Source organism: Tasmannia lanceolata, unplaced genomic scaffold (assembly GCF_043159265.1).
Source record: "Tasmannia lanceolata isolate RefF3 unplaced genomic scaffold, GAP_Taslan_0.1 ptg000008l, whole genome shotgun sequence".
NCBI classification, from domain to species: Eukaryota; Viridiplantae; Streptophyta; class Magnoliopsida; order Canellales; family Winteraceae; genus Tasmannia; species Tasmannia lanceolata.
The window spans coordinates 32,818,163-32,832,475 of record NW_027518685.1 but is presented as its reverse complement, the minus strand read 5'-3'; the positions used below and the strand labels follow the sequence as shown (position 1 = coordinate 32,832,475).

At 36.6% G+C, this 14,313-nt stretch overlaps 2 protein-coding genes across 2 annotated transcripts in view; both read right to left on the bottom strand.

The window, feature by feature from the left end:
- LOC143885233 (protein SPIRRIG-like) overlaps positions 1–2,473 on the bottom strand; it is a 38,674-nt gene extending 36,201 nt beyond the window's left edge. The window contains exon 1 of the mRNA XM_077389308.1: positions 2,020–2,473. Within this exon, the coding sequence (XP_077245423.1) occupies positions 2,020–2,150 (131 nt within the window). The 5' untranslated portion in view covers positions 2,151–2,473. The remainder of the gene's footprint in view (positions 1–2,019) is intronic.
- A 6,144-nt stretch (positions 2,474–8,617) lies between these two features.
- LOC143885232 (ADP,ATP carrier protein 2, chloroplastic-like) lies at positions 8,618–14,313 on the bottom strand. The gene is made up of 5 exons (XM_077389306.1): positions 13,272–14,313; positions 11,738–12,007; positions 11,506–11,649; positions 10,680–11,027; positions 8,618–9,553 (listed from the first exon to the last, which is right to left on the bottom strand). The coding sequence occupies exons 1-5, from the start codon at positions 14,025–14,027 to the stop codon at positions 9,011–9,013; spliced, it is 2,061 nt and encodes a 686-aa protein (XP_077245421.1). The 5' UTR covers positions 14,028–14,313; the 3' UTR covers positions 8,618–9,010.

Below are 14,313 nucleotides of genomic sequence, written 5' to 3'. Positions count from 1 at the left end.
TAAGATAAAGCCTTGGGTAATAATAACCCTAGGGTTTTCTCCTTCCATCCCTCTTCTTCTACCATCTTTTCTGCTTCTCAAGAATCTCTCTTATCTTTCTCTCCTTCGCTCCTAACTTTCTCCTTCTCTTCCGCTCTTTTCTCATTCTCTTTTATTCTTTCTCCTCTCCTCCACCACTCAGTTTCCCCATAAACAGCCCCACTACTCTCCAGGTGCTTCTCTACCCCTTCCCTCCCTTTTACTTCCTTCATTTTCCCCTTGCCTTTCTTTTCCTTCTATTCATCTTCCCCACTCATCCCTTCACTTTTCTCTCATTATTTCCGTACCTACTACAGCCCACGGTTTTCCCTTGTCGGGGCACTTATACGACTGGACTGCAGTCCATGTTGTGAAGCCCTCTTCTTATCCTCTTTTCTTGGTACTTTCCCATCATCTCTCCCTTCTATTATTATTTTTTAATATTGCTGAAGCTTAGGGATTGTTGGACTGCAGTTTCAGGTTTGTTTCATACATACAATCTCTCCTTCGGTCCTCTTTCGATGCCTCCTTGATTCTCGTCTATATCTTGTTGTCCAAGATTGCACGAGCATTTCTCTGTCATATTTTCCTTTGCGGCCTGCACGAGTGGTTTCAACTTTCAACTGCGAACCCTACGTTTGCACCAATTTGGTATCAGAGCCTAGGGTTTGCACTAGGTCCATTCACACCAGCCTATGTAATGCTCTTCATTTGGGTAATTCCCCCGATAACTATTACATGGTTCAAGATATACAAAGTCCATGATGTCTTTCACTTTAAATATTGTAAGATATTCAATCTTCTTGAACGCTAGAAAGTATTTTAATTGGTCAAACTTGCAAACAAGCCAAAGCTATTCTCTTCTTTTAGCTTAGAACGTGTAAAAGAGTAAAAATTAGAATAAGGTGACACATATAGGTAATCCCACCTAACCTAGAAGAAATGAGCTCGAGAGTATATGATACCATGCAATTTCAGCAATTCCATTGGGAATTATATTGATGATAAAGTGTCATGGAACATTATTCTCGTAAAGTTAAATATGCAACAAAGCTCTTTAACACAGAAGGAGAAAACAAGGTGCTGAGGGCAATAATGCTCCAACTTCTATTCAATTCTCTTCACAAATAACATAATCCACATCTCAAGCAAAGTTTCAATTGTTCACAAATCAGATTAAGAGTTATTCCACACTCCTCATACGAACAAAATGCAGATTTTTTCTCAAATGGCATATAAATTCGATATAAAATTAAGATCAACCACAAGTTTTCTTCCTCGATCATTTCATTTTCATTAACTTATCAGAAAGATCCGAACAAAAAATTGCATTTTTTAAGGGTTTTGCTAACGTTAAGGTGCATTGGAAATGTAATTTTACCCACATTTTGAGAAAAAGGGTGAATTATTTCGCACTCCTCATACGAACTAAATGCAGCATTTTTCTCGAATGGCATATAAATTCGATATAAAATTAAGATCAACCACAAGTTTTCTTCCTCGATCGTTTCATTTTCATTAACTTAGCAGAAAAAATCTAAAACAAATTGCATTTTTTATGGGTTTTGCTAACATTAAGGTGCATTGGAAATGTAATTTTACACACATTGTGACAAAAAGGTCTTACAACATCCGTAAAAGTCTCAAAACATGTGATAAATTACGTTTCAAATGCACTTCAACGAGTGCCCTAATGAAACACCAAGGTTATAACTTATAACAAATCATGAAATCAAACATTCATAAAGATCGAAATGACAGGATAAAAAGGAACAAATTGCATTTTTTAAGGGTTTTGCTAATGTTAAGATGCATTGGAAATGTAATTTCACACACATTTTGAGAAAAAAGGTCTGAAAACATTAGTAAAAGTCTCAAAACATATGTTAAATTACGTTTCAAATGCACCTTCAACAAGTGCCCTAATAAAACACCAAGGTTATAACTTGTAACAAATCAAACATTCATAAAGATAGAAGTAAAAAGGATAAAAAAAAGAACCTGGAAGAAGAAGAAGAAGAATCGAAGGCATTTTTCGCGGATGGGACGGATTCTGCGGTGGGAGATGAAGAGGCAGATTGAGAAAGGCCAACCTTCTCTTTGATATCTTTAAGCAATGAACCCCATTTCATTGTTCTATAATCTCATTAAAACATCTGATCGTCATTCGAATATCCTTTTGCAATCCATTTCAAGGAAAAAATAACTAGATCTGAGATTTCTATTAGGATTTGAATCGATCTATTAGAAAACAAAGAAAGAGAGGCGTCAAGATCTGATTTTATTTTATTTTTTTCTGCTCTTTCTCAATACCTTCAGCTGGTTTTTCTTTTTATTTGTTTCTTCTTCTTTTTTTTATGCCCTAGAAAAGAGCGCTCATAAGGCGCGGGAGAGAGAGACAGAGACTTTGCTGATTTTCAATCGGGAGATCATTTTTTCGCCCCCACTATAGGATAATGCGCCCAAGCAGTGGGATTTACTCCACGGAGGCTGCCACGTGGGAAGACAGATGTGGGACCTCTGTTGGATTTTTTCTTTATCATACTTTTTGTGGGAAGTGATAGATTTGTTCTCTTTCCTTCACTGGGCAGTCCTCTATGGTTTATTTATGAGTTATGACAACCTTTTAAATTACAAGAAGGTGGTCCAAGGAAGAAAGGGGGAGAAAATATCAATTCCCTACTTTGCTTTTTGCTTTTTCTTCTTGTTGGTGAGTGCCCACACAATCATTATACTAGACTCGAAGGAGGAATGCTAAAGTGAAGGGTGCCCGTGATAAGGACACCTCCATTGTATCATCTCACCAATGAATAGAAGGGCCTCCATTGGATCTCTCACCAAACCTTCAAAAACTTTCAGGAACGAGACTAAAATATCCTTTCTTTAAAAACTTTCTTAAAACCTCATATTCTATTCAAATTGACAAGACCCTGTTTTGATTCCAAGAAAAACATTCCTCAAGGAAAACATTTTCTTGGGAAACCACGAATTAAAGGGAGATGGTATTATCATGGTTAATTTTGTCACGCCTTGCCCCATTTTGTAAATATTGTCCGATTCTTGGTCCTTCCACCCTCCCCGATTTTGTTTTCAAGGAACATTAACCATGCCCGACCCACTCTCTGGGATCCACCCTTTGGAGATGCTGAAAACTCATCTACACACGGAAAGGGGCAATCCACATACATAGCCCGGGAGCTTTTCCTCTATTTCCGACTTGGGATCTCACAAATTTAGAGGGATGTCATCATAAATTAAAGACCCTTCTAAATAAAAATTGAATATGATTGGGTCTATTTATCTTTTTTTCATGTCTAAAAAAAAAAATTCTCTCCTTCTAGGACATTTTTCATATTTTTTACTTTATTTGACCCTCACTGCCTTAGAAGGACCCACCCACTACGCTACAATGACATATCCTGATATCCACTACTCTGGAAGGACACACCCACTACTCTAGAGGGAAAAACAGTCATTTCTAAAAGGACACATGTCCTACACTAATATAAAAGACAGCTTCATGCAGATGATAATGCCTAGTTTTTGGAGAGGTACTATTATCTCTTATGCGGCCATTTTGGTTTGAATTCCTTTATGTTTAGTTTGTCTCCTTCAAGCAGGGGCGATGCCACATGAGAGGAAAGGGGGGCAATTGCCCCCCTTAATTTTTTGGAAAAAAAAATATATACCTTCATGTTTTAATATTTTTTTATCTTTACCCCTTTTTTTAAAAAATATGCCCCCCTTTCCAATCATCCCTAAGATAGAAAATAAGTTTAAAATTTTAATTTTACCATTTTTATCTCCCTTTTTTGTGCAAAATTTACTATAATTTTTGCCCCCCGTGCAAAATTTCAGATAGAAATTTTTTCTATCTTAATTTTAAGATAGATAAAAAAATTACTATAATTTTTGCCCCCTGTGCAAAATTTCTGGCATCGCCCCTGCCTTCAAGGGTATTGTGTGCCTTTTATTAGAGTAAATGCTTGCAACCTTATAAGGTGATGATGCGTGTCGACATTAAGGGAAATAGTAACCTTCTCTAACTTTAATAATCCATTGTAGCACTACACTAGGTATTTTTGGTGGAGTGGTTGAAATTGATGATGTTTATGCTTGTCTGCTAGTCTGTTATAATTAGTAGAATAAGATGATGGAGTTCATTGTCGATTTTACTTCTCTTTTCTACAAATTTATTTAGGGCTATGATATTTTCACCTCCTGTAGTACACATTCGCCCCCTTAACGTGATTTTTGACATCAAAAAACGTTAAAGTTGCCCACTGTTCATGTTATCAGGGGGCAAATGCGTACTGCATGGGGGTGAAAATATATATATATATATATATATATATATATATATATATATATAGAGAGAGAGAGAGAGAGAGAGAGAGAATTTATATGCTGGGTGGCCGTGAAAACACGTGAAGTCTAAAAAAAGTAGGTACGGCCCACTTTTTTTTATGATCATTCATCTGTTTGGGCACAACGTAAATAGGTTGTGCCCCAAAAATCAGTTCCATAGGATGATCGTCACCCTCCGATCTGTAGAAGATTCCATAAATGATTTTTGGAAATCTCCATATTCATATCAGTTCAGATCGGAGGGTGAGGATCATCCTATGGAACTGATTTTTTGGGCACAACCTATTTACGTTGTGCCCAAACAGATGAACTGTTTGGATCATACAAAAAAGTGGGCCGTACCTACTTTTTTTAGACTTCACGTGTTTTCACGGCCACCCATCATATAAATTCTCTCTCTCTCTCTCTCTCTCTCTCTCTCTCTCTCTCTCTATATATATATATATATATATATATATATATATATATATATATATATATATATAGAGAGAGAGAGAGAGAGAGAGAGAAAACGGTTCCTACACATATGTGTAGAGAGTTCTCTACACACTAGCTTAGAATACAGTGGGGGCCCACATTGTTTGGGTGATCCAAGCCATCCATTTTGAAGGCCCTCACATAGATAGGGTGTCTACAAAAAATCAGATCCATAGGATCTTCCCAACCCTACGATTTGTGGAGGTAAAATGGATGTCTTTAAACCTTCACAAATTAGTCCATTTTTTGCCTCCACAGTTCGAATGGTTAGGATGATCCTTTAGATCTGATTTTTTGTGGACACCCTATCTATGTGAAGGCCTTAAAAATGAATGGTTTGGATCACCCAAATAATGTGGCCCCCACTGTATTTTAAGCTAGTGTGTAGATAACTTATTTACACATATGTGTAGAAACCGTTTTCTCATATATATATATATATATATATAGGAAAATGATTGTGAGCTTGAAGCTCATATAGCTTATATGAGCTTGAAGCTCATATAGCTTATATGAGCTTGAGGGCCCAAACACATGGGTCCCATACTTTTTGTGGTGATCCAAACCATTTATTTGCAAGGCCCCAACATAGATAGGGTGTGTACCAAGAATCAACTACATTGGATCATCCTAACCCCTCCAAAAGTAGAGGGCAAAAATGGGCAGATTTGTGGCAAACAATGTCTGTCCATTTTGCCCTCCATTTTTTAATGGGTTAGGATGATCCTATGGAGCTGATTTTTTGTACACACCCTATCTATGTAAGGGCCTTTCAAATGAATGCTTTGGATCATCCTAACAATGTGGGCCCACATGTGTTTTGGCCCTCAAGCTCATATAAGTTATATGAGCTTCAAGCTTACAATCATTTTCCTCATTATATATATAGAGGAAACTGTTGGTGAGCTTAAGCTTGCCCAACTTATGGTGAGCTAGCTTGCCCAATCACATGGGTCCCACATTTTGGGGAGTGATCCAAACCATTCATTTGCAAGGCCTTATCATAGATAGGGTGCGTGCCAAAAAATCAGCTCCATAGGATCATCCTAACCCCACCATTTGTGGAGGACAAAAATGGACAGGTACACCTTCCATCTATGTAAGGGACTTTCAAATGAATGGTTTGGATCATCCTAACAAAGTGGCCCCCCATGTGATTGGGCAAGTTTCCTTATGGTGAGCTAGCTCACCAACAGTTTCCTCATATATATATATATATATATATATATATATATATATATATATATATATATATATATATATATATATATATATATATATATATATATAGACGAACTTACTTTTCATTTCTAGTAGGTGTAATTATTTGAGCACAACACTACATTGGTGCCCAAATATCATTTAAAAGTATGATGTTTGTTTAAGTGGACAGGCACCAAGCCTATGCAAAATGGAATATTTAGGTAATGCCTAAAATCACTCAACCTATCAGAAGTAAATTTCGGTACATTCGTTTGGTGTATACTATTTGTTGCAAACATCAAATTATTTATACAATGGTCATTGTGTACAAGTGTTTTTAGTGAAGTGAATATCAAACCTCAAAAAATTGAGATGGCTTTGTTACATCCATCATCATCCATATACGACTAAATCAATATTCAAAAGATATATGTTTATTTAGTAATAAAGAAGTTGACAGTAAGTTAGTAACTGTTAATTTTTTTATTTTTTTTTTGAGATATTTAAAATATTTTTCCTTCTCACATGTGATTATAACAACATAGAGTATGAACTGAGCAATTCTCAATTAGAGCAAGAATTAAAATTTGAATGGATGCAATAAGAACTTACTGTCAATGAATTAAGCTTTCTAGAAAAGACTCTTAGAGATAGCTAGAAGAGTATGTGATCATCCTTCAAAGGCAAAGGAGAACATAAATAATAAAGAGAGAAGTTGATTGTATAGAATCGAATCAAGATTGTATCATTCAGCGTGAAAACAACATATGGAGTAGGGGTGTTCATTATTCGGTTTCAACCGAATAACCGAACCGAACTGAATTGATTCGGTCGGTTCAGTTCAGTTTTTTGCTAATTCGGTTCTGTTTCTGTTTTTTATTTTTGGTTAATTCGGTTATTCGGTTTCGGTTATCTCGGGAAAAAAAATTCAGTTAGCCAAATAACCGAAATTAACCAAAAATAAACATTATTTTTTTCAAAAAATGGTGTATGGGCACTCCGTAGGATGATCCAAACCGTCCATTTGATTGATCACAACTTCAATAGGTTGTGCCTAAAAAACTGTTTCGATAGATTGATCATAGCCTTCCGATCAAACCGTCCAAATAGATATTTTTTGTCTTTTTCTATCACTATTCGGTTATTTGGTTATAACCGAATTTTTAATCGGTTTGGTTTCCGGTTCGGTTTTCATAAAATTTGGTTCGGTTTCGGTTTCTAAAATTTGATAATCGAAATTATTTCGGTCAAATTTCGGTTATTTCGGTTCGGTCAGAATGGATTGAACACCCCTATGGAGTTATAAAGTTGCTTTACAATTGTTACCTGTTCTTAATGATTCTGTCATATGTATTGATGGGAGTGGTTGTTTGACTTTGATGTCTTGTTTTCCGCTCGAGTGGAGTGGACCCATCCTAGTTTGACTACGACTGGATCTCTCCAATTATATGGGTCTCCTCCTCCTTTATAGTGTCCTAGTTGGACTAGGATAAAGTGAGAGAGGAGGGCTATAATAGGTCTCCTATTTAAGCTTGGGATACATATTAATTAGCTCTTTAAGATGGAGATATCAATGACAAATAGGGGGTGGTGGTGAGAGAACGGAAAGAGAGTTTTCTTCTAGGCTTTCTCTTGTAAAGGGAAATGTCGGTGAGAAACTGAGACTCCCTTTCCTGCATATTGCTTTATTAGAGTGAAAGATCGCAATTTCACTTGTGGATATAGGCATCATGACCAACCCCTATAACACTTAGCATGTGCATCTTGGGCTTGTTTCATTCTACTACTTCGCACCTGATTGGATTGATTTTGCATGTTTGATTATATGCAAAGTGATATCAGAGCTGCGGTTGCGATGATGATGGTGGGTGCCGTGGTTGGACTATGGTTAGAGTGATCATTGGAGAAGAAAATCCTGGGTAGAGATAATGTTTTGAGATATTCTCATTACAGGTGGAACTCAACTATGAGGTGTTTACCAGCCTAACAATTTTTTTTATAATTTTGAAAGGCTATTGTACTGATCCATGATTGATTAGATTCGTCGGTGTGTGGAAAGAGAGTTTTCTACTTGTCTTTTTTTAGTTTTCTACCTTGCACCACTGGGTAAGCGCCAAACATGCCCTCTCAAGTCTATCCTTCTCCCATCCACGCTACGCCTCTCACACCACTTTAAGAAACAAATTCATGGTTGACAGACATGGCATAAGGGGCCATTCGGATATATGGATTTTATAATCCAGGATTGTAAAACCTTATGTTTTACAGTCCCGGATTTAGCTTATAAAATCCAGGTTTTAGCTTGAAAAATCTAAGATTTTACAATTCTGAAGTATAAAAATCAATTCTCAAAATCCAAAAACGAACAGGGCGTTAGTATTTTGAAGGGTTGAGTGAGTCTATGGGTATCTAAAGGCTCCAACTCACATTTTGAGGGATGATTGTTTCTTTTTTATTGCTTTTCAAATTGTAATTTCTGCATAATAGGCCACTTGTTTTCCTAGTTATAATAACAATTAATCCATGGCGAGGCAACATTAACAAAAAAAAATGGAATAGCCAAAACTAACACCAATACATGAACTACATAAGCTCATTTGACAAAGAAACAAAAACAAAGTAGAATACTAAAACAACAAATAAACTCACATTCCAGCACATAAATGCATACATAAGAAGCCGAAGTATTAACTGCATGAGAGTTTCTCTTCGACCTTGGATTTGGAGGCAAAAAAAAAAAAAAAAACCCTCTTTGTGACTTTATTTTCTATTCAGGATTCAACTGCCACTGTTTCTATCATCAGCATCATCCTATTCCTCTTTGATTATAAATTATTGAAAAATCCTTTCTATCTCTTCATCTCTCCCTCTTATAACAGGGTCTCAAGGTTACAAGTTTGATGATTGTTGAATGGGAAGGGCCATTCAGCCTCACATCCATTGCTTATAATGTTTTATTCAGCATTTCATTTCCATCTGCTGATACATGACCATTTCCTTCATGGTCATTCTCCTCAACAGCATCAACATGTGCTTCTTCTTCAAAAACATCAATCCCTTCTTCAAATTCAATTTTTTTGTCAATCTTTTTAACCGTGAGAAGCTCCTCACTTCCACTGGAGGACACATTCTCCACCAATGGTACATATTTTCCCTCAATAAATCCCATTGAATTCAAAGTACTCATGAAACGGTATGCGACTCCCCGCTTTGGTTTCAGCTTTCCAGTAAAATTTGTTTTGATGGAAGAAATCTTACCCTCAATGAGCTTATCCTTAAGGTCCTTTTTGACCAATGGAGTGAACTGACTATCCAATGACCTGGCCGCAGCCAACCATGCTAAAACGATAACCAGTAATATGCCTCCGAGGTAGGGTGTTGAATTTGAAAGGGAACCAAAGGTTAGAATGAGAAATTGTTGAATCAAGGCACCGCCAGATTTCCCTAAAGGATTGCAAACAACATCAATTGCAGCTTTTCCTTTCACCTGGAAGGGGGAGAGAGTTAACCCACTAGTATAACCAACTACAACAGCAAATTTCAATCCTCTGAGCTTGCTAACCTTATAGTTATTAAGGCTCCATAATAGTGCTACCCAAATTTTGAAGAGCATACCTTAGTTATATATTCCGTTTCATTCGCAGTTTCGTTTTGGCCAGTGAATGAAACTTTGATGTTTTCGCGTTTTGTTTCGAAAAAGACGCTACAAAAACCAGGTTTCTTAGAGAATGGTTCACTGCTTCGGTTATTCGGTTTTGGTTTCGGTTTTCTCAAAAAAAAATTTGGTTAACCGAATAACCGAAATAACCGAAATTATGGATGAAACCATTTTTTTCCAAAAAAAAGTGCTATATGTGCACTCCGTAGGATGATAAAAACCGTCCATTTGATTGATCAGAACTTAATTAGGTTGTGCTCAAAAGATCATTTCGATCGGATGATCCTAGCCCTCCGATCCAAACCGAGATTTTGATTTTTTCCCTCTTTTCTCCCACAATTCGGTTATAACCGAATAACTGAATTTTTATTCGGTTCGGTTTCGGTTACCGAAATTTGGTAACCGAAATTAAACCGAATAACCGAAATTATTTCGGTTACCCAATTTCGGTCTATTCGGTTCGGTTTAAACCGAATAACCACCCCTAGTTAAAAATATGAAAAACATATAAAAAAACCAGAAATTGCTAAAAAAAATATAAGAGAGGTTGAAGGAGAAGTAGAAAACAAGGCTTAGATGATTTTATACAGAGGTGTAGGTGCTTGTAAATGGAAAAAGAGGCAAAACATGCCTCTAACTTATAAAATGGTAAAAAATGAGGGTGAATGGACAAAAATCAAAAGTAGATGTTTTAGTGGCATTGTTGTCAATTTTTTGGAAAAAATTGCGTGTTTCTTGCTGGACGGGGCAGAATTCCAGCCGAAACGATTGGGGGAAGGGGTGCAATCCGGAATCCTGAATGGAACATAACATTCTGGTGATTCCGGCCCAGACGGAAGGGAATTCATAACTGAGGAGCACACTTAGTTAAAGAAAGCTAGATTTTGGTATGCTTAGATTTCCTAGTTTAGAACAGTAAAAACAACAGATATGTATAAGGGAAAATTAACCAGACCTTTGTGTCTTCATCCAACGGGATGTAGGCCATCTCCTTGCAGGGATCAAATAAGCTGTATTTTGCACTCTTGCTGAAAATGTTCTGCATAGCTCCAACATAAACTGCTGCAAGAAGTGGAGTTAACCCAAATTTTGCCAGCAATGGAGACAGTGGATTACTGAAAAGAAGCAGAGAGAAAAACCCGACTCCTGTGAGAAGTAAAACAGTGGGGGTGATGGTAGCCGCAACACCCCATCCAAATCTGCGGAAAATGACTCGACTGAGCAGCATCATGGAGAATGTAGCAACTCCGGTACAGGTTGAGAAATCACCCATGAATGAAGAGTATTCATTTGGGCTGGGAAACTGCCAATCACATTTGAATAATTATCTTGCCATCAAACATAGACTTTGTGAAACAGCCAATTACTCCAAAAGCTTACCTATTAGAGATGGTGTTATTTAATCATTTATACTTCAACATTCCCTCTCACTATGTGGCCCGTCTTCTTTTTAGGGGTTGACCATACACATGACATATGCGGCCCCTCTTTTGGGTTGGCCATACACGTGGATTTTTAATATCAAGGAGTTGTTGGGTTTTGAACCCAGGACTTGCCGTGAGGCAACGGCTCTGGTACCATGTGAAACAACCAATTACTCCAAAAGTTTAAGCTATTAGATATGGTGTTATTTATTCATTTATACTTCAGCAGACTTCAATTGAGATAAGATTGCTAAAGTCAAAGTGGCAGCTCACAGGAATCTTACAAAGGAAAAAAATCCAATAGAACATAATTGATCAAGTCCTTGATTTCCAAGAAATTATGTGGGAGTCAATTACCTGAGCCTTGAGCTTGGATTTCCAAGTGACTTCAACAAGTTGGATACTGATCCCATAAGCAACTACCAATGTAGCAAGATCCCTCACATACCTTGAGGATAATAAAAACTTCATACTATCCATCAACCCCATCTTTGCCTTCTCCTGCAAAAGTGCAATACAAAGAAATAACGATGGAGCAGAGAAAGGAGATGCACATTTAAACAAATTAAAAAGCCTGTCATCAAAATACCTTTTTCTTCCGCACTTCTGGCTTGGGAAGTGACGGATCATCCAGAACAAACCTGTTCACTCCCCAATAGATTCCAGATATCACAAGCCCTAGCAGCACTACAATGCTCATCATTCCTTTCAAGGAGAGAGCCCATCCATCCACCCCAGGACCCAAATTCTTACGTAGGTTAGAGAAATATTTCACAGTTCGTCCTGAGAAAACAAGAGCAACATTTGCTCCAAGCCCAAAAAGCGGATAGAATTGAGATGCTTCATCTAGAGTAGTAATCTACAAACATGTCACCCCAAAATCATTTACAGCAAAACAACTTTGTATGGAAAGACTTATATGATCCATGATCTACCTAAACCACAATCATGACTAGCATACCTTTTAACAAACCTTCAAAATAGAATAACAGATAAACCAATATCAAACACATAGAAGCAATTGTACATGGACTGGAGTATAACTTATAAAATTGGATTATCAGTCAATAATTAGGATGCTAAGACTTAAAAAATAACGTGGTAAATCAACAATGATCCCATGAGAACATGGGGTTCATGGACTGTAGTACCAAACAATACTACATACCGTGACTAAATGAACCTCTGTTTGCATATGAAATTATGAATAGTAGAACACATACATACAAATTTCGTTAATGTTAATTTTTGCCTCAATTACTATCTCATCTACAATGTTTTTTCATTTTCATTTTTTGAAGAAAACTACCTCATCAATATTTCTCATCCACTTCTCTCTCACGTTAAAGTCATGACCTGTAATAAAACTATACATGAATTTAACCATGAAGCAGATATAAAAGACCCAATGATGTTAAACTAATGCAGCAAATTGCTTTGGAAAAAAAAGAAAGTAAAAGAAACAAGACTTTCTGATTAGAGAAACACAGAGGTCATACTCTAACAATATCTCCAGTGTGCCTTCAGAGCATTCATCTTAATTTAAATCATTTTACATTTTTGCTTTTTTCGAGCAGCAAATTAAATAAAATTTGAACAAACGAACAGATATAAGTTCACCCTTAAACTCAAACTTGAAGTCGAAAGTATGTTAATAATAAGACATGATTTTTAAAGAAAAGCTTGACAAACGGAAATTATGATTTCAGTTCTGATTTTCATATAACTGTGAAAGGGGACTAAGCCCAAAATCTAATTTGCACAATGCAAAATAATCAATGCTAAGATCAATGCAATTCCATGTAAAATTCAGCAAAATTAGCGAAGTATGCATATAATCAGCAATCTGATTTCAGTTATGATTTTAATCAAACTGTGAAAGGGGACTAAGCCCAAAATCCCTATTACACAATGCAAAATACAACGCCAAGATCAATGCAATTCCAAATAAAATTCAGCAAAATTAGTAAACTACGCATATAGAACTTGGGACTAAGCCCAATATCCCAATTACACAATGTGGAATATACAATGTCAAGATCAATGCAATTCAGTTGAAAATTCACCAAAATTAATAAATTACGCAGATAAAGAACTATCCTAAGAATGTAACAACCACTCACCTGATTAGCAAAGCCCCAGAAGAGCAACGAAACGACAACACTTCCCCACAATTCAGACATCACATAAAAGAGGCAAAAACTCCATATCCTCAGAATCGCAATTGGGCCAAGAAAACTCGGCCCAAGAACTTCCAAAAGCCGGTCCGCCAATGCAGTTGGATGAATGATACTAGTATTCGGATATAGAAAAAAAGCAAAAACCCCAAAGAAAGTAAGGAAGGGGAATATACATGCATAAAAAAGTGCCTCTTTAGAGAGTACATTAGAAAGCTTTGTATAAACCAACATAAACCCAATTGCCATTGGCAAATTAACCCAAGTTTTCAAAAAAGGTATAATCTCAGCACTACTTCCTTTAGCAGTAATTACTAAAACATCCTTTGTATCGCGAAGAATTGTGTAATTGAAAAGAATACAAAAGAACATAAGCCCTAAAGGAATAACCTTTTTCAAAGTACTAATTTCAACCCCTAAGAATTTGGCGGGAGATTCTGGGAGATTCAAATCAGAAATTGGGACTGAAGAAGCATCTGATGCTGCGGCCAAATTGCGGATTGTAAAAATTCTACGTTTTGTATCGAGATTGCGAAACCCTAATTTGGAAAATTGGTGGAATTGGGTGGGAGAAACCCTAATTCTAGTGGGGTTTGGATGCAAGCTTAGAGTAGGGGAAACCCTAGAATTATAGAAAATGGGTCGAATTGGGGTGAAATTGAGCTTGGGAAGAGATGGAGAGGCTTTGAGAAGAGATTCCATGGCTAATTAGGAAACCCTAACCCTAGAATTATACAAAAAATCGCATTTTTAAAACCCTAGAAAGGGAGAGTGGAGAATCGAAAAAACCCTAATGAAACCCTCCATTTTCTGGAAGAAAGCAAAGCAAAATATACAGTTAAAGGGAGAAAAATATTTGAATTAAAAAAGACAGAGCAAGAAAAATATTCGAATTAAAAATAGAAATAGAGCGTTTTTTTTTTTTTTTTTAATCTCACCAACAAGATGGACAAAGAGACAAAAAAAAGGGGGTAGGTGGGTGGGTGGA